Source organism: Peromyscus leucopus, chromosome 11 (assembly GCF_004664715.2).
Source record: "Peromyscus leucopus breed LL Stock chromosome 11, UCI_PerLeu_2.1, whole genome shotgun sequence".
Classification (NCBI taxonomy): domain Eukaryota; kingdom Metazoa; phylum Chordata; class Mammalia; order Rodentia; family Cricetidae; genus Peromyscus; species Peromyscus leucopus.
In genome coordinates this window covers 4,566,206-4,587,174 of record NC_051072.1, presented here as the reverse complement: position 1 = coordinate 4,587,174, position 20,969 = coordinate 4,566,206, and the positions used below count along the sequence as shown (strand labels likewise).

The following is a 20,969-nucleotide window of genomic DNA, read 5'->3' as shown; positions in this document are numbered from 1 at the left end:
TCAAAAGAGTTGCATGGAAAAACACAGAGGTCTAGGCAGAGTTCCTAGTTGAATACTAATTCATGAATGAACATAAAGAAACCGATAGACCTGGACACGGGCTAAGATGACTGTAACCCACCTAGAAGTAGGACATGAGATCTACTGTAGTTCACATCTATTAACTTGAAGCCAAACTAGCTGGTCTATGTAATTTCTCAATGGACCCACAGGCTATAAACAGACCTGCATATACAGTACCCACTGGTGTTGCCAAAGGTGACACACAAGGTGATTCCAAGAGGAGAGTTTGTCTGTCAACAAATAGGGCTAGGTCAGTTACTCAGTCACATGGGACAAATGACATTTTGTTTCTCATTAATTAACCAAAAAGTGACTCAAATGCATCACTGACATAAATATGAAGAGAGCCAAATAAAATTTAGCAGTAACTTGAAATTCCAGTGTTATGATGTTTAAAAGATAAATCACTTTAGCTAGTGTGTTAATTTTCTGATACATCAAAGGCAAGCTGGAATCTTTCAGAGAAAGTCACTCTCATGTTACTTCCTAGGTCATAATTTCCTTCCAGGAATCATTAAAAATTTCAGATAAATTCTTTTAGTTCTGATGGTCAAAGTCAGGCCATCAGGATTTACAGCAAACAGCTTTGCCCACTGAGGTATCTTACATGCCCTATGTTCTTTAAAATTATTTTCAATTTATTTTTAATTAGAAGTTATACATACTCAACAAGTAACCTTTGACGTCTGTACACTTCTATAAATTCATAATTTCCAAATGATAGTGTATATACATGTTTCCTCAAATATTTGTCATTAATTTTTGGTAAATAAATTCAAACTATTTTTCCAGATATTTGAAATATAACATAAATTGTCATCCTAACTATTCCTTTATTGACAATTATGTTTTAATGAGTTACAGTAAACAGAATAGGGCAAGTGTTACAGGATGGCAACCAGAATATATAAATATTATCATGTAAATGTGGTAACTTGTGCCATTGTTATTTCAGACTAATTTGTTTGGTTCTTTTCATAGTATCATTTGAATTTTTTAAATGTTTTTTGTTTTATATGATGATGAGAAAATATGTATGAAATGAAATTTAATTATACTAATATATGAAAGGAAACACAAATAAAACATACTCCAAAGTATCTTAATGTAAGATTAAATATATTCAGGAAAACCCATTTTTATAATGCAATAGACTCGTATACAAATGAGAATTTTAATTACCTTTTAATAGATAAAGTGATAAAAAGTTCTCAAATTCTGAATGCCAGAAAAAGATGATAGTTTTTTATAGTCTTGTGAAAAAAGTGAACCTTTTATTGGAAATAATAATGTCTGAATAAACAGAGAAGTCAAAAATGTCATAACTGAAATAATGATAAAATCTATTCTTTACCAATAAATTATTCTTTGTTAACTAATTACAAATTAATCAAATATTAAGTTGCCTTTTGTTGTGGGACAAAAAATTTCCTGGGGAGACACTACACACATACACACACACACACACACACACACACACACACACACACACACACACACACACAATCTGCTAACCCCAGGTAGGAAGGCAGTCCACTATAGACCAAAGTAGGGATTCAACCATAGTCCAGTCCAACTTGGTCAATTGAATAAATATTGGGTTTACTTACAGGAGGAAAAATAATTCAAAGACAGCTGTATCATCAAAGCCCACCCCAACATGGGTGACAACTTGCAAAGCTGGTGACTGGAACACACTGTACAGCCTGCAGGCAGCTCAACAGGTTGGAGAGTGTCCTCCTCAGGTTCTTCAGTTGGACTGGAACTCTTCTGCGCTGCTCAGCTTGTTTCTTTAGGAAAATGGTCTGGTCTCAGAAGTCTTCTTTACAGCTCGCTTGTCTCAGAATGACTCTTGGCAATCTTTAATGCTTACTGGGAGAGGGAGGGGCCTAGTGAATCTGATCAGTTTCAGGGACTTCTGGGAGCTATTTTGAGTTGTTTATCTTCCTACATAAGGAGCTTCCCTACAGGATGAAGTGTTTCAATATCAGGGAAAATGTTACCTATCTTTCCTATGAAGTGATACAATGTTGTATAGTCTTGATTCTCATACAGTTTGAGGTAGTCTCTTAAAAACCATTTTCTTTTCTAATTTTAGAATTTGTAAAAATACATATAACCTTCAGTTATACTCATATCTATCTGAATTCACCATATTATCCTCTGCGACATGACAAATAGACCACCACAATTTAAGTTTAATTTGAAAGACTTCTTAGTCCTCATTTTATTTCTATTTAAAATTGCAATCTCATGTATTTAATCTAGAAATTCAATTCATTTTTATTTCTCATGAAATTTAGGTAATTTGAAAATAATTACAAACTATTGTATTAACAGAAAAATAGTTATTGAAATAGTTGAAAATTAACTATCCAGCAACATTCAACAACCATCACTTATGGTTAAAAAAAAAAAAGGAAACAATTGGAATATTTGGGCTAAGAGATTTCAAAGTTTACAATAGAGTTATTATCAACAGTATGGCCATAGTGAAAGCTTGACACATAGATAAAGGAGAGGGGTGATTTAAATGAATGTCTAAAGCATGTGCCCTTCACTGTCATCATAGGTAACAATTAAATGAAGAAAGAACTGTTTCACAAAGCTATTTTACTATCCAAAGCATATTTTTTAAAAAAAGAAAAAAATGACTTTAAATTGTAACCCAACATAATACCAAAAATTATATTGTATAGCAGATTCCTATATTAATCATACCACAAAATAAATTGGAACTCAAGAGATGGCCCAGTGATTAAGAGCCTTTACTTAATGCTCCAGCCAAGGACCATAATGCAGTTCTGAGTGTTCATGTCCACAGCTTGTGATAGCCTGTAACTCTAGCTCAGGCTTCCTAAACTTCTGGTCTTCTCAGAACCTGCACATAATCCCATCAGACATGCACACACACATACAAATAACTAACAATAAAATCTAATGCACATATGCACACAGATATACAATACATACATCTGTCTGTCTGTCTATGAATATATTCAAGAAAAATCTTCTTAGAGCCTCATACACAAATGGTAGAGGAAAAAACAGTGTTTGATTTTTTTTATAAAAGGGACAAATATCTGATCATAAAATCCAAGCATTGGAAGATACTGAATTTTTAATATATATAATATATATCTTAGAAAACACTTTATCCAGAATATAAAAAGAAAAATACAAAAATAAGACACATTCTTCAGTTAACTATGGACAATTTGGTTTGGACACTTTACAGATGAAGATAGCTAAAGGTCCAAACCACATGGAAATATATTCAGTATCACTACACATTGGTCATATGCCAATTAAAACCACAGAATTTAGCAACTCTTCCAACCAATAAGAATGTGAATATCAAAGTGGCTGCTGACAACAAATATTATACTTATTAAGTCATGGTAAATATGGGCAATAGAATTTTAAGTTGAATGAAGGAATCCAGAGGCAATATTACAAACTCCATTACATTCTGTATATTCTTTAATTTGTGAAATGTATGTAAAATAAAATGTAGTACGTTAGCCTTTTTTTTAAATGTTTTCTACTGTATGTGTGGTGATCTGTGTGTATGAATATGTTCATGTAGGACTCACAGGCCAGTTTTGTACAGTCCATTCTCTCCTTGCAAGTTTTTGTGAGATCAGGGGTCAAATGTGGGTTGTCATGGTTATCTACCAGGTGCTTTACCTGGGATAAAGCTTTACCTCTTGGTATCTACCTCTATGTTTTAAGCATAAGGTAACTAGCTTTAAACATAATTAGCTTAAATACATTTTATTTTGCAGTTATGACTACTGGCCATATCCAGTACCTTCTGTCCTGTAATTATAAAAACCTAAGCTCATTGAGAAATCAGTTCCAATAATTCTTACTTACCAACCAGTGAAAACATGATTTTTGTTTTCTTTCGATATGAATTTAACTTCATGGATATAATGGCATTATATTTTACATGTATGTGGAATATCTCAGCATTGCCTCTTTGTGAGCAGCATTTAAAGATTTTTTAAACTGTCAAGGTTTATCTTTGTCATAGTTTGTGGCAGCATTTCACCTTTCCTAATGGCTGGACAATATCCAAGGAATTTTCAATATATTTTACAGGTTTTATTCATTCACCAATTAATATATACCTTTAGCTTTCATGAAATATGTTCCTAGAAACATAAATGATTGACTTTAAGAACTTTCTTTTTTTCTCTACTGGTACTTTTTTTAATTAAAAAAAATTATTATTAATTTCCCATAGTAAACACAGATCCCCCACTACCCTCCTCCTGCCCCTTCAGCCTCCATGCAACCCACTGCCCACCCCCTCCAACATGAAGGTAAAGCCTCCTCTGGAGAGTCAGCAGAGCCTGGTATAACTCAGTTGGGAGAGTGTTAGACTGAAGAACTTTCTGTCAATGATTCTTGGGCTACACACAGAAGTGAAAATTCTGGAACATATATGGACATCCTTTACAGTAATGAGAAAATTTTCTCAATTTCATTTGTACTTTTTGTTTTATTTTGATAATACCATCTTCAATTAGATATTTATATTATTAGAAATATTTGGTTATGAAGTCAAATGATAAACTAAATTTTCAGAGAAATCAAGACAGGCATAAATAAGCAAACATACTTGTGTGCATGTAAACTTCTTAAAATACAGCAGAAAAACAACTTCAATCCTTAACTATTTAATTAACTGATTAATTTCTACACATAAGCCTACTTATCATGAAAGCTAAGTTATGCCTTAAGAGAAAGAAGTGTCTATTCTCACAAAATGTTTAAAGAGACTTTCATAGTAAATAAACTAGAAATACCTCCACCTCTTACCCATTCACATACACAGAAATGAAGAAGGGTATAGGAATGAACGTGACATCTTTGTACAAAAGATTATTACACATATTTTAAACAATGAATGCGTTGTGTTACCTCACACAGGCTCACAATAAGTTCCACAACACAATGGTTGACTCCAGAAAAAATGTTGAGAAGCTGAACATATTTCTAGCTATATTTCAGTGTTACTTGGACATAAACCTTTATTAAGTTTGGTTCTTATAAATATTCATTTTAGCCTTTTCAAAACAATTAAAAAATAAAAAGATTGCATGTACAGAACTTAGGCATTTCTCAAAGGCTTCTCCCTTGAAAAGCCTGCTGCTTCTTTGTGAGGACAGGGCTTCATATAGTCACAACACCCTCACTTGTTGACTTTTCCTTTGCTTTTTAATTTTGTGCAGCCAATTTCTTTATATTTATTTATTTATTTTTGAGACTACACCCGAAGTATCACCTTGCCTACCCAAATGTTCTACTGAGTTTCCTTGATGTTTTCTTCTACGAATATCCTAGATTTGAGTCGTCAGTATAAATCTTTAATTCATTTTGAGTTTACTGTTTTAGGCTAGCAAGGCCTGTGAGTTTGTTTTATTTTATTTTATTTTATTGCCTGTGAATGCATATGTTTTAATCAAAATTGAAAATATTGTTCATTTTCAATGTGTAGTTTTAGCATTTTGTCTGAAAATCAGTTGAATACAGATAAGGGATTATGGACATAAGCTTTCAGTCCCATTTGGTATGAATGCCCTTGTATTTTTATACAAATCACAAAAGATTACATTGCCAGATTCATAAGCACATTTTAAGTCAGAAACATAATACCTCACGATCAGTCCAGTCATTCTTTTGGTTCTTGTTGATGATGAAGCCTGGCACCACATTAATTCAGAACTTCTAGGTTCCAAAAGCTGGAGACAATACATCGCCATTGTTTAAACCATGCTGTTTTTATTCTGCTACAACATCACTCATCCCTACTTTTTCGTTAAACTCCAACAGCACAATTTTTATATCAGACATATTTCTCCTTCCTGAGGTCTTGTTTCGTTTGGAGTTTTATAGAATTTAGCATTCCGTTGTTCTACTAGCATTCTTGTGCCCTTCTCATTCATGGAAAAATATGCTCCTTTGCAACATCTAAAATAGATAAAATACATGCACAGAACTCTTTTGTGACATTCTTAGCATCAGGGTAAGTTTAGTATTGGTATAGGCTACCTTTTATCTACAGAATTAGATGCATTGTTCTATTTCTCTTAAGTCCAGTGATGTTAAAAGATACCTCATACTTGGAATATTTATACTAGAGACTTTCTCAATTCTTTATAATCCAGTAGGCAGTGTACATTGACTTATTTCTCATTAGCAATAGTGAGTAATTTAACTGTACATCCATGGATTATGCCCAAAATTAGAGTTTAAACATTTTTTTTTGGGGGGGGCAGGGTTTCTCTGTGTAGTTTTGGTGCCTGTCCTGGATCTCACTTTGTAGACCAGACTGGCCTCAAACTCACTGAGATCCACCTGGCTATGCCTCCCAAGTGCTGGGATTAAAGGCGTGCTATACCACCGCCTGGTGAGTTTAAACATTTTATTGTTTATCTTTTGCATTTAACATTTATCGTTGTTGAAATACTTAAAGTACATCCTATGAATGAATGTTTCAAGAAAAAGAGGAATTGCCTCAGGGATGAACATAATATCCACTTCATTTTCTCTTATATGGGGTAGCCTTCCAAGCCCAACATAGGCTTATTAGCATCTATGATTTTTTTAACTTAATGCTTTTCTTCTGTTTAATTTGGGTATTCTATCAGAATTTTATTTTTTTCATACAGAGTGAAATACAGTGCATGAAAGGTCCCTGTTTTCTCCAGAAATAACTTTCACAGTAATCCATTGCAATCTCTGTCTTTTAAAATTTGTCTTAGTTTTCTACTACTGTGGTAAAGCACTGTGATAAAAAGCAGCTTGGGGACTAAGGAGTCAATTTCAGATTACAGTTTATTGCCCTTCTTGAACAGAAGCCAGAGAAGGAAGGTACAGTGGGAACCTAGGTACAGGAGCTAAAACAGAGGCTGTGGGGGTACTCTGCATTGTGGCTTACATCCCATGCCTTTCTCAGCTTGGTTTCTCTCCCAAACACAAACCACCTGCCCAAGGGAGGCAGCACTCATAGTGGCCTGAGCTTTCCCACGTCAGTCATCAAACAAGAAAATGTCCAACAGACTTGTCTCCTGGCCACTTTGCAGAGGTGTTTTCTCAGATGAGGTTCCCTCTTCTCAGATGACCCTCGCTTACAACAATTTAACAGAAATGTCTAACCAGCATATGATACTTATGCCCCCTTCATCCACAATCATCCCTGAGCCTTATGGGAAAGAGGTTTGATATAAAGGCCTCATTTAGGGACAGAAAAAAAAAAAAACATAGGCAACTGAAGAAGGCTGGGAATGGAAGTCGCATTCTTCTACAGGAAAGAACACGCCAACTGCTTGTCCAGTGTCAAAAAATCAGCCCTGAAAAATACACATACAGGTAAGGAAGTATTATAGAGACCGAACAAGTTATATTCAGTAATATGTAATTATGTACAAATACACATAGAGGTAAGGAAGTATTATAGAGACCAAACAAGTTACATTCAGTAATATATAACTATGTACACAAATGCATGCAATGACAATTAGTATAAAAATAAGAGGCCATGAATTTGAAGGAGTGAGGAGGGATATATAAAATAATTTTCAGGAAGAAAGGGTAGGATAAATGTAATTAAATTATAATCACAAAAAAGAAAAACATATTAGCTTTAAATTGAAAACTGTTTAAGAAAATCTGAAGATTAGTTATTATTTATTCTGCTTAAAATATTGAAATGTGAATTACTGTTTAAAATATTGAAATATGAATTACTGGTTTGTGTAGTAAAGAGATGTGTCTCTAAATTTTTAAGTCATTACATATTATATGTCACTTCCTGGTTACTTAAACTTTTTGGAGGTCATTATTGTTGGACTTCATAATACATGATGCTTTTCTTTAGCATACTTTGTTTGCTTATAAATGATAAGAACATAAATTACACAGAACATTTAACTTTCATTTCATTCTCCAACCTCCTCAATTTCTTTGAAAAAATCACCTTGAAGCAAATTCCTTCTTGTGTAAGATATTGCCAGCCAAGTTAAAGTCATATTTCATGTATTGATTTGAGTTTCCTGAAAAAATCAATTTAATGTGAATTTTGGCTTCCTCTTAACTTCACAAGTGTGAAACTTGGCATTGTTCAAAGTCTTCATATCTTAATTGCAATTCATTTCCATCATGAGACTGCTTAAAATATTCCCATGGTTGATTTGTAGGATATAAAGTGGTGTTGCTTCGTTAGTTAACTTGTTGCCATGTCACTGATAGAGAAAGGTCCACAGAGTTGATTGTGTGGACACACATGGCACTTTTTGTTCCCAGGAGGGAACCATTTTAGTATCATAATTCATAGCCTGAGTAAGGCTGATTAGTATCTTATCACTAGGAAATTCAGAGCCAATTATACCATGAGGTAGCACAATTCATCTTCACAAAGAAATCAACTATTTTTGTGAGCACACAAATATTTAAGCAAATATAATTTATATATGTGATTTTTATGTTGACAAAGGCATATAAAAACGGGAAAACCATACTTTTTCAACAAAAACCAAAAAAATTCTACTATAATTAGTTCCTTTTGGTATCCTGACAAAACAGAGAGGCTTTATTGTTAAATTATGAGCAATGACAATCAAAAAATCCACATTATATCTTAGCAATAATTATGTGAATTAGTAAGGCATTAATCAAATTTTTATTATGGCCTTAATTAGAATGACATTGGAATTCACAAATAAGAATCATCAAAATCAAATAAATTAATTGGCTCAACACTATCATGTATATTGATGCCAATGATGGGATATATGAAAAGTAGTATGTTTTTGATGTTAGTTTTAGAACCTATCTTTACAGATTTTGAAGAATTATTTATAAAGTTTCCCAAACTGCTTTTATAATCTATCATATAGTTTTACTTCAATGGCATAATACATATAGATGTTATTAATATATTTTATTAATTTATTTCCATTGAAAGCCTACAAACTTGAGTTCATTTTCATTATTATTTTACATTTTAACATTCAATTAATTTAACTATATATCTATTTACTTGGTTATTGGAACATCTGAAAACTTCTTAGCTCATATTACTTTGTTTTCTTTCTGCTATGAGTTTCTCTTTGGATCATTCTTCTAGAATGTCATTTTTCTTCCAGTTACTGTGTGAGAGTTTTTGTTTGTACATACCTTAAGAAGATTTTAACAACATTTTGCTTCATTTTTCCCTTATATGAAAGGTGAGAGAGACTCATGGCAGATGACATTTGTTTTCATCATATCCTTCCAGCATCCCATGTCCTTCCCCTACATCAACCTACAAAGTACAAAGAGAATTAATGTCTGCTGTGTGAATGACAGAAATACACGAGGCCCCCCTCATTAAATCAAACACCTTCTCCCATCAGCTTTTTGTTAGGCAGGTAGCTCTCCAATGGCATGGAGAATTATATCTCATAGCCAAGATATTGCTAATATTTAAAGAATGATGCTCAGTAATATTTAGCTTGAATAATATTTTTAGTGTCTACAACAGAAAACTCTTCCAGGCTAAAGGAATTCCCACTTAAAATGAAGATTTTCACATATATCATTTCACATATGCTTGTGGATATACAAGTTATCTTCTGTTTTTTTGTTGTTGTTGTTTTTGTTTTTGTTTTTTTGTTAAACAGATTTACTTATTTTATGGACTTGTATGTGTATTTGTGTGAGTGTAAGTGTGTGTGTGTGTGTGTGTGTGTGTTTGTGTGTCAAAGCAGAGTTTAGAGTTCAAATATCAGAGGACATCTTTCTAGAATCCAATTAAAGTTGTCAGAGTTTTAGTATCTGCCTTTATACACTGAGCTTTCTTTTCTACCCCTCACCTTACCTTCTTTGGCAAACTATCTATCTATCTATCTATCTATCTATCTATCTATCTATCTATCTAGATATAGATATATCCATCTATCCGTCTACCTATTTTTTAATGTATATAACTGTTTTGTCTGCATATATATATCTGTGCATTCCATGCAAGCTTGGTGCCCTAGGAATCCAGAAAAGGATTCCTATCTGTGGTGGTAATCTAATTGTACTGAAATGTGATTTTGATTGTATGTTAATAAATAAAGTTGCCCAGGGGTCAGAGCTATTAGAGCCATAGCAAGAGTGTGGCGGTGGTGGCACACGCCTTTAATCCCATAGATCTCTGTGTGTTCAGGGATACAGCCAGCATTGGAGACATATGCCTTTAAGACCTAGGGGCTGTACATTCAGACAGTGACGAGGCAGTCACGTGTTTGGTTTTACAACCAATGAGAAGGCAGAACAAAATACTTTAAATAGACGAACAGACAGGAAATAGGTCTCTTTCGGGAAGCTGGGACACCGCAGGCAGAAGGGTGAGATTTTAGCTCTGAGCTCTGACATCTCAGCTTTCTCTTTTACATTGTTTCTGTGTTTCTTATTTAATAAGACAGTTAGTTACATCAATATCTGGCGCCCAAGTGCTGTGGGATGGTCTATATGTCAAATTGCTCTGATTGGTCAATAAATAAAACACTGATGGCCAGTGACCAGGCAGGAAGTAGGTGGCCAGGCAGGAAGTAGGTGGGACAAGGAGAGAGGAGAATTCTGGGAAGCGGCAGGCTGAGGAGGAAACACTGCAGCCACTGCCAGGAGAAGCAGCATGTGAAGACGCTGGTAAGCCACCAGCCATGTGGCAAGGTATAGATTTATAAAAATGGGTTAATTTAAGATAAAAGAACAGTTAGCAAGAAGCCTGCCACGGCCATACAGTTTGTAAGCAATATAAGTCTCTGTGTTTACTTGGTTGGGTCTGAGCAGCTGTGGGACTGGCGGGTGACAGAGATTTGTCCTGACTGTGGGCCAGGCAGGAAAACTCTAGCTACACCTATCCCTCCGAACTATTATAACTGATTGTTGTGAACCATCATGTGAGTTCTTGGAACTTGATATATATCCTCTATAAAAAGTATAAGTGCCCTTAACCTCTGAGCGATCTCTCCAACGACATTATGAAGTAGCTATTGACAGAAGACCAATGCCCACAATTATGACATATTACAATTATGGCAAATATCATTGTAAGTCATCACCAGTATCTCCAAGGAGAAATGCCTTGCATACATTATAATAGTTTTATACAAGTGAATATTAAACTATAGTCTCAATATCTCCAGTAAAACTCTGTCCTTTGGTCATTCCTCCAAGAGCAGGAGCACAATCGCTGCCCTCTCTCTGATGTGAGGTTTACAATAAGTACAGGCTAAACAGATGCCTACATAAGTCTTACATGGATTTTTTTCTAGTAGCTGTTGTTGCTATTAAACTCAGGATCTGCATTCAAAGGAGCTGAAGGTTAAGGTTAATATTTTTATGCCTCATTTTATCCATGTGTGCTTGGGATAATATAGATAGCAACAAAGACTGTGGTTGGACCTCCTCAATTTTTTTAAAATGACATGTTTTTAGTCAATGTTCCAAGAAAGAGGTGGGGGCAACATAGAACTATGAATATGGAAACCCACTGCTGGACATCCAAAATCTATTTCAACTCAGGAGTGTGGAATAGGAGGATCTTGACCTCTTCATGATTACCATAGATGCCACTGAACCAGACCAACCTAGATGCCCATCCAGCTGTCCTCAGCTCTTTTTTCCAATTGCACAGAGAACAAATCTCTTGAAAATATGAAATCAAGGCATGTTATGACGAAATTATCTATATTCTTACTACTCTTCATGCATTGCTCTTGACAATATGAATGTTTCTACTGGATCCAAATAATTTACTTGTTTTCTTTCTATTTGAACATAAAAACTTTTAAAAATGCAAAAAAAAAAGAAAGGAAGGACTTGTTTGTGCATAGAGGCTATATTTTGTGCTTGGGGTATGCTCTTTGGTTCTATTGCAAATTATAAACAAGCTGCCAGATCTCCTGGTTAGAGTTCTGAATTTTTAAATATAAGAAGAGGAAAATAAACCTTTGGTGAGTGTTTCTCTGTTACATCATCTTCATTTTTGGAGAAAATCAGAAATCAAAGCAAACAAGCAAGCAAGCACTATTGGCTTTCATTTGTCTTCTTTCTTTAAACGGATGTCTCTGTACAATGGAACGATAACCCTAAAACAGCAGAGTTGCAAAAAGACCAGTAGAAGCAAAAGAAGAATCTGCTAAAGACAATTTCAATGAACTAAGAAGCCATATTTTCAAATTCTTTCTCAACTGTGTTATATTGGCAGTACACATAAAATATGAATTATATTCAAATAATTGTATATATTCAGTATTTTAGTGAAGTATCATTATGGAGCTAGCTCTTGTTAGGTAGCTAGTTCTTGTCAATTGAAACGTTCAATTATATTTTTATTTTTTTAATTTATTTATAGTTGAGAAAAAGACTCATAAGATTTTTGAAATTCTAGGAATTAATGACTCACAAAGTCTTGCACTTTATTTGAGCAGCAAACTATTACTAGGCATAGGAGATTAGTGGAGATTTCTGAAAGTATTGTATTCAGGGAACTGTGGTGATGCAGCCAGCCCAAGGGGGCTTTTCTATGATGTAGCTGTTTTTGACTTGGTCATGACCCTGTAAGAAACCCCTTATCCATGTACTTGCAACGAACCGCAATACATATGCTGTTTCACTAATATTGGCTTGGGTGGAAGTGATTCTTTGCTTTGTCCTCAGTGCCTTATCTGGGCTGATGTACGGTCCATAGTTAAGTATGAAGTTCTCAAAAGTTTTTCTTTTTTAAAAAAACATTCTAATATCTATATACAAAAAGAGAAAATATGAATGGCTGGTAGAATGAGATAGAAACATTTCATTAAAATTGGCCAGGAGCTGTTCAGTAAAACTTACATAGATAAAATTATTCTCTCAACCTAAAAATTTAAGAAACAGAAAAAGAGAAGAAATTAGATTAAACAAAAAATCCAATGTAAATAATTAAAAAAATAAGTTCCAACCTAAGTAATCTGTTTTAAATTTGTTTACAATCATAGTCAAAATTATGTTTAATACAAATTAAATGGAACAACACTTCTAATAAGTTTTAAAATATCTTTTAATTTTTTAATTAATGATTTTCTTTTAATCTAAAACTTGTGATACATTTTGTTATATAGCAATTAACATTTAATCATATGCATGTATGTAAAACTATTAAGATAAATAATAAAATACAAAATCCAATATAGTGCTACTTCTTTCAAAATGTTAATTAATGAAACTTAAACATGGGCAGCGTATCTAATAAAACTTAAAATATTGTATTTGGTGGGCAATCTTCTGTCCATAATGAACATGGTTTTTGACTGAATTCATTCTTACAGATGTGCCATCCTTTTGTAGAATAAGTTAGATTAGAGGAGTTACATAAAAGGATGTCATCACAGGCAAAGTCACAGCTGTTCACTGATGTCACTAAATTTAAAATTTTTCTCATAGTTTAATAATACCTTACAACAATGACATTATCAGAATTTAGCAGAATTTTTATTTCTGGAAAAGAGATTAATCTTTGGGAAAGCAAATACCTTATACTGTACACTGTTGAATTTTCATAGATAATTTTTTATTTCAGATTTTCAAAATGTAAATAGTGGGACTGGAGAGATGGCTCAGAGGTTAAGTGCACTGGTTACTCTTCCTGAGGTCCTGATTTCAATCCCCAGCCCACATGATGGCTCACAACCATCTTTAATAAGATCTGGTGCCCTCCTCTGGCCTGCAGGCATACATGCAAGCAGAACACTGTATATATAATAATAATAAGTGCTGTATATATAATAAAAATAAAATAAATCTTTAAAAAATAAAATAAAATGCAAATAGATGTTATTTGTTAGCAAATGATTGTATATTTAGTATATTGAATGATGTGCCACCTTTTAAAAATATTGATGGAAGCTGGGTGGTGGTAGCACATACCTTTAATCCCAGCACTCGGGAGGCAGAGCCAGGTGGATCTCTGTGAGTTCGAGGCCATCCTGGTCTACAGAGCGAGATCCAGGAAAGGCACAAAGCTACACAGAGAAACTCTGTCTCGAAAAACCAAAAACAAAAAAAAAATATTGATGGGAAAAATTTTATCAAGTAAAAAAAAAAATCTATACATTAAAACAAAAACCCAAACAATCAAATATAGCAAAGATTTAAAACACAAGTTAACATAGACTTTTTTGAAATATAGATTCTCACTATGTAGACTCAGGTGTACTGTAACTCACTTTGTATACCAAACTCTTTTTGAACTTGTAGTGTTTCTCATAGTTCTGCCTCCTGAGAGCCAGAATTTCATCAACATACCAAATCACCTAGCAGCATCTGCATTTTCAATAAAAGTAACAATCTGTGTTTGCTATCAGAGGTTGATGAACAACTTAATGACAGTCTTCATAACAGTTTTCTTCTGAGCATTTCTGCCAGGTACTGACTGGTCTATGCCTAACCTGAGTGTGTCATAAGATAGTCTTTCCACCATTTGATGTTTCCATTTGGCCATGTGATTCTCATATTTGAGATAAAGATGTTAGTTTAAGTTTTCCAGCAACATGTTACAAACCGCCATACCTTTACAGCATAAATTTATTTTTGTAGAATCCTGGAGGTTAAAATAGAATATTTCTGAATCATCAGTATCAGTCTCCACTCCAAGCTAATTCTTGGATTGCAGATTAACCCTTCATATGCTCATACATTGTCTACCTCTTAGTGACAATGCATGACCTCCTTCCTTAGGAGACTAATCTGAATCAGAGCTCATCCAGGTGACCTCAAAGAGTGGGAATTATATCCCCAAAGTTTTGCATCCTAGCATGCATCCCAATACATTCAGACAAACACTAAAATGTATGAATTTTAAGAACACATTCCAGACATAATGGAGTAATACTGGAAGACTAGGTGGTCAATCTTATGATTAAAGAAATATTGTGTAGATTCCGTCCCTGAGCTTGCTCATCACACTAGCTAAGCCTGGGATTCTCTTGTCTCTCTTCTCACCATGATTCAGAATGTGACTCTTCAACACTGTGAATGCCATCCTTTCCTATAATAGCTTGAACGAAATCTCCAAACTATAAGTTTCCTACAAGGATACTCTCCCTCCAGAACTGACCCAATGTCAATAGGCAAACACATTAATTCACTTACCTATGTCCACTCAGTGAGCTACATGTATTAAGTCCTTAACACAAACTAATCTTCCTTTGAATTGTGCTAATGTTTTATTCAAATCAAATTTTTTCTATACCAAGACTATGCCCAATTTAGTAACTTTTACAATTGATTTATGTATTATTTCTATATAACTAGACTGATTCATTGAGAGGAAATGGTTATAATATCAGAAATATTTGACATAAATTCAGACAATGCCATGGTTGTTACATAAGTTTAAAAGAAACTTATGAGAGAGTAGGATACTATGTAACTTTTTTGGAGTAAGCATACAACTAAAAAAATATAGTTAGAAAGCACGAGGAGACACCGCCACCGCCACCAGCGCAGCTGTGCCAGAGCCGCGAGGAGACCGGCCGCCCGACTCCCCCCCCCCCTCCCCTCGCCGGCCGCCGCGTCCTCGGATTTATTCCAACAATCGTTAAAACATGGTGGATTACTATGAAGTTCTGGGCGTGCAGAGACATGCCTCACCTGAGGACATTAAAAAGGCGTATCGGAAACAGGCACTGAAATGGCATCCGGACAAAAATCCTGAAAATAAAGAAGAAGCAGAGCGGAAATTCAAACAAGTAGCTGAGGCCTATGAGGTGTTATCGGATGCAAAAAAGCGGGACATCTATGACAAATACGGCAAAGAAGGATTAAATGGTGGAGGAGGAGGAGGTGGAAGTCATTTTGACAGTCCGTTTGAGTTTGGCTTCACATTCCGGAATCCAGATGATGTCTTCAGGGAATTTTTTGGTGGAAGGGACCCATTTTCATTTGACGTCTTTGAAGACCCATTTGATGACTTCTTTGGGAACTGAAGAGGTCCCCGAGGAAGCAGAAACCGAGGTACAGGCTCGTTTTTCTCTGCCTTCAGTGGATTTCCTCCTTTTGGAGGTGGATTTCCTGCTTTTGATACAGGATTCACTCCATTCGGCTCACTAGGGCATGGGGGCATCACTTCCTTCTCTTCAGCATCATTTGGCGGTAGCGGAATGGGCAACTTCAAATCAATATCAACTTCTACTAAGATAGTTAATGGCAAAAAAATTACTACAAAGAGAATTGTGGAGAATGGTCAAGAAAGAGTAGAAGTTGAGGAAGACGGACAGTTAAAGTCCCTGACGATAAATGGTAAGGAGCACCTGCTACGCTTGGATAACAAGTAATTCATCGCACGCGTTTAACAGAAACGGTAAACCATAACAAGCACCAGTTGAGGAATAACAGGAACTTTTTTTTTTTGAAGATTTCAAACGAACTCGACTTTCTGTATAACTGTACCTAATCTAAAGTATTTATAAAACAGCTCATCGGAGACCCTGTTTGTCATAGACTTTTGAGTTTGTTGTTGGGACCACAAAATAGGACCATTTTTTTTGTCTTTAAAATTGTTGTAATCTCTGTATGCACTTTGCTTTAAACAAAAGAAAACAAAATGTAATCTGAGGTGAGCCCTGTGACTCTTGAGTAGTGCTAGGACAAGACTGTTGTTTAACACCAGCATGGATCTGCTTCCTTCCCATTGTGTTGACATGTGAGTGAGTAGTGTCAGCCTGCTGTGAAGTTAACATTGCCAGATAAACCTTCCACAGAAATATTTCAATTTTATTTTCAGTATTTAGTAATGAAAGCTATTACTGCATCAATGGTAATACATTTCTGGTTTAGTGTAAATTAAGGATGTTTTCTAGTTGTGCATGGATGCTGGCAAATTCGTCAGTTCTGACAATTGTTTAAATATGTAATGTTAAGCTTAGGTTTAAAAAAGCTGGTAATTTGGGTCTATGTCATTTGCTTAAAAAAAAAGAAAAGAAATGCGAATGTGTTTGGTGCAAAAAATATATATATATATATATATATATAATATAATATATATATATATATATATTTAGAGGGATAGTAGAATAATTATGGTTGGCTGGGCGGTGGTGGCGCACGTCTTTAATCCCAACACTCAGGAGGCAGAGGCAGGCAGATCTCTGTGAGTTCGAGGCCAGCCTGGGCTACCAAGTGAGTTCCAGGAAAGGTGCAAAGCTACACAGAGAAACTTTGTCTCAAAAAACAAAACAACAACAACAAAAAATTATGGTTATACTAGGGTGTAATGTACAAGAATGCACAAGAATCTTAATCTTATTCACTCTTGTGTTTATCTATGTTTGCATATTTTTTAGGAAAATGAAAGAATCCAACTCAGTGTATTCCCATAAAAAATAATAAAATTGCCTTTGGGAAAGTCAACAAATTTCCACTGGGAATTTATTATATAGTGAATAGCTCATTATCAATTTATATGACTCCAACTCTGTTTTTCACTGCACATAACAGAGATTACTGTGATTACTATAATGATCTGCTCCTCCTTACCGAAGAAGAAGAAGAAGAAGAAGAAGAAGAAGAAGAAGAAGAAGAAGAAGAAGAAGAAGAAGAAGAAGAAGAAGAAGAAGAAAAGAAAGAAATCAGACTGCTCGAACTGCACAACTGCACATGCCCTGGCTGTTTTTTTGGAAAGATGCCCTTGGGTTCCCCCTGTTCTCTTCTAAAGCATGCATCTTTTAGCTCATTTGAGTTTTATTAAAAAGGTTGTCATTACTGAGTCAAATGACAGTATGAAAAATACTTCATTAGGTTTAGTCTTCTTTAAATGACTCTGATTGTTGTTTTGTGTAGTGGATAATCTTTGCATAGTTCAGAGTACATTTTTTATCAATTATTATTTTATGACTTACATTAAAATGGATTTCTGATTGATTCTCCAATGCCATTCACCTCAAAGCAGCTGTCTTTAGATGTTGATTACACAAGTGGAAATCTAAGTACTCCCAAGCCATATGCAGTTTATATAAAGATATATCATGCATTCTTAATTCTCTGTTGGAGATTTCACACAAAATAACTATAAACACTGATGCAGCTATTCTATAACATAATTAAGGGTGTGCTAGAAAAAAAATCAACCACAAATTCCTTTTCCCAATTATATAAAGGCTAAACAAAGAAATGATAGGATTAAATAATATTTATTACCAGGGATTTTTCTTTTTTGTTGGAGCCATAGTCTCTCCTGAGAGAGAAGTGGGGGTGGGGGGGCATATGCAACTGTGACCAGGTAAAATTCCAACTAATTCTAGCTACCTGACCTCAATGCATATACCAGAAATATACCTTGGAAAAAGACAATTTCCTTCACAAAAGGTGTTGGGAAACTTGGATTAACCTGAAGAGAAATGAAATAGATCACTTCTCACCCTGTACAAAATTTAATTGTAAGTAGATCAAGGACCTCAACAGAAGACCAGATACCTGGAAACCAACAAAGAAAAAATATAAAGAAGTACACTTAATTTATAGGCATGGGAAATAAGACCAGAAACTGACAAATGAGAATTCATGAAACTAAATAGCTTTTGTACAGCAAAGTAAGTAGTCTACTGAGTATACAAAAAACATTTAATTTGTATACATCATTTATAGATGACACATGATTGATCAAACATTTTTGAAAAATAAGTAAGACCCAACCCTACTCAGTAAGCAGAATCTCTATCTTTTGTTCAATAAAAGTTCAGGGCCCTCACAGGCTGTGTTAAAAACATTCTTCATTCCCAGCAGGATTTAAAAGGGACAGTTTGAAAAGGAACCTGCATTTCCTGAGATCACAAGCCAAGCAACTTGGAAAGTTTTGACACTTATTGTAGAGTCCTGAGAGTACATGAAGGAGTCATTCATCTTTATCAGACAGGATCTCCCTATGTAACTTCACCTTGCCTGCAACTTGCTGTGTAGCTCAGGTTTGCCTCGGACTCATGGAAATCCATCTGATTCTGCCTCTAGCATACAGGGATGATAGGCATGTACCACAATGCCAGACTAATATACTTCGCTTGATTTAAAGGTGAATGATGGTTAATATTTTCAATAAGAATGGGGGACTATACTTCCATTGAAGATGAAAATTTGATCTATAAATTCAAGGAAATATAAAACATAGCAAATGTGGCAATACAACTTGAAGGCATTTTGAATCATGCTTCTGTAGTAGTTAATATTTATAGCCAACTTGCCTGGAGTTTAGAATCACATAGGTGATACACCCATGGGCATTGCCAAAGAGGTTCAACTGAGAAAGGAAGACCTACTCTGAGTTTGAGCAGCTGTATTATGTGGTCCTGAGAACAGGACTGTATAACAAGGAGAAAGCAAGCTCAGTGATGTTTACTTTGCAAATGAAGGTGCAGTGAGACCTGCCTCACATGCTGCTACCTTGGCTAGAGTAGTTCTCATGGCCACAGTGTCTTTGGCAGTATGGACCACAGCCTTAAATAGAGCAAAAATACATTCTTCCTTTTTCATTACCTTTATCAGAAAACTTGTCACAGAAGTGGGACATACAGTAATGGTTGGTAGTCATAAGTGATGTCTAATTTCTAGAAGACATGGAACTGTTCTCTTACAGTTTCTTCAGGAAAGGGGAATGCTGATGGTCAGCACCTATGTTCAAAGCAGCACATGTTAGGACGTAGATTAGAATTTATGATATGGTTTTACCATGTGTGCATATATTTAAATCAAAACCAAATGTCTATGATGTATTCTATTGCCATCTAAACTCACAATATGTGACAAAATGTGTTTAGCTGTGATTCTTTCCACAATTCCTGTGGTGTTCTTCTCTTTTATTCTCCTGAGTCATTTCCTCCTCATTGTCTCCCTCTGCATTCTTCTGTCTTCTTCCTCTTTCTGGTCCTCCTTTACTTGTGGCAATTGCCACACATTCTTTACAGAAACCTCACCTCATGTCTCTTCCTATGACAGACTTTCTAAGACCTTGCACAGTTAATCATCAGTAGTAGTAGTGGCAATGACAGTTCCTATTTCATTTTAATGTATTACACTGTTTGTAATAATACACCTCAAAGACTGACCATGCATTTTCTTTGATTTATAAAATTTAATCATAAGTTTCTCTGAGGGCTAGATGGGGACCAACTTTAATATATTTATTATTTTTTCACTGTTCCTGTCATTGAAGAGTTTCTATTAGCTCCACTGAGTTAAAATATAGTGCTTTCACAAACATAATTTCAGATTAAAATTACTGTATAAAGGTAAATGTCATTTGATTTTTAAGAATCATATCAACTTCATTGTAAGCACACCCAACAAATGTTGGGAAAGAAAGAAGCTTGATTCTCCAAAACCAGTAAGTCACACAGCATGTCAAAGGTTCATCAACCCATTTCTCCTTGCATCTACATTCAGTGTTTTGCTTTGGAATCTCATGTGCTGTTTCTTTGTTCCGTTCCATGCCTCATGTCTAAACTCAGGTATAGTCTGAATACAAATGAGAGGTTCTACTATTCAATAATAGTAGATGTTCTTCTAAGGTCTACAATCTGGCTAGCCATAGACTCAGGGCAATAAAGGTGATATATATATATATATATATATATATATATATATATATATATATATATATCATCCCATAGAGAGGCTGTATATCAATTAAAATTTAGTTTGTTACTTCAACAATACTTGTGATACTACTGCACAGTGGAGGTTGATGCCAGCTTAACTTCTCTATGATCTATGACTCAATAACACAGTGTCTTAAGCAATAGGGTACCCAATGGCAATAATTTGCAGTGTTTGAGGGGTCTATGTAACATTCATGTCCAACAACTTCAAGAGAAAAACCTCTCAGCAGCCAAGTATCG

The 20,969-nt window shown here is 34.8% G+C and overlaps 1 protein-coding gene across 1 annotated transcript; it reads left to right on the top strand.

Moving 5' to 3' along the window:
- The first annotated feature begins 15,635 nt into the window (after nucleotides 1-15,635).
- Nucleotides 15,636-16,420, top strand: LOC114701833 (dnaJ homolog subfamily B member 6-like). The gene is given in 1 exon segment (XM_028882030.2): nucleotides 15,636-16,420. A coding segment is annotated over 1 exon segment (729 nt). The 5' UTR covers nucleotides 15,636-15,689; the 3' UTR covers nucleotides 16,419-16,420.
- Nucleotides 16,421-20,969: the final 4,549 nt, after the last annotated feature.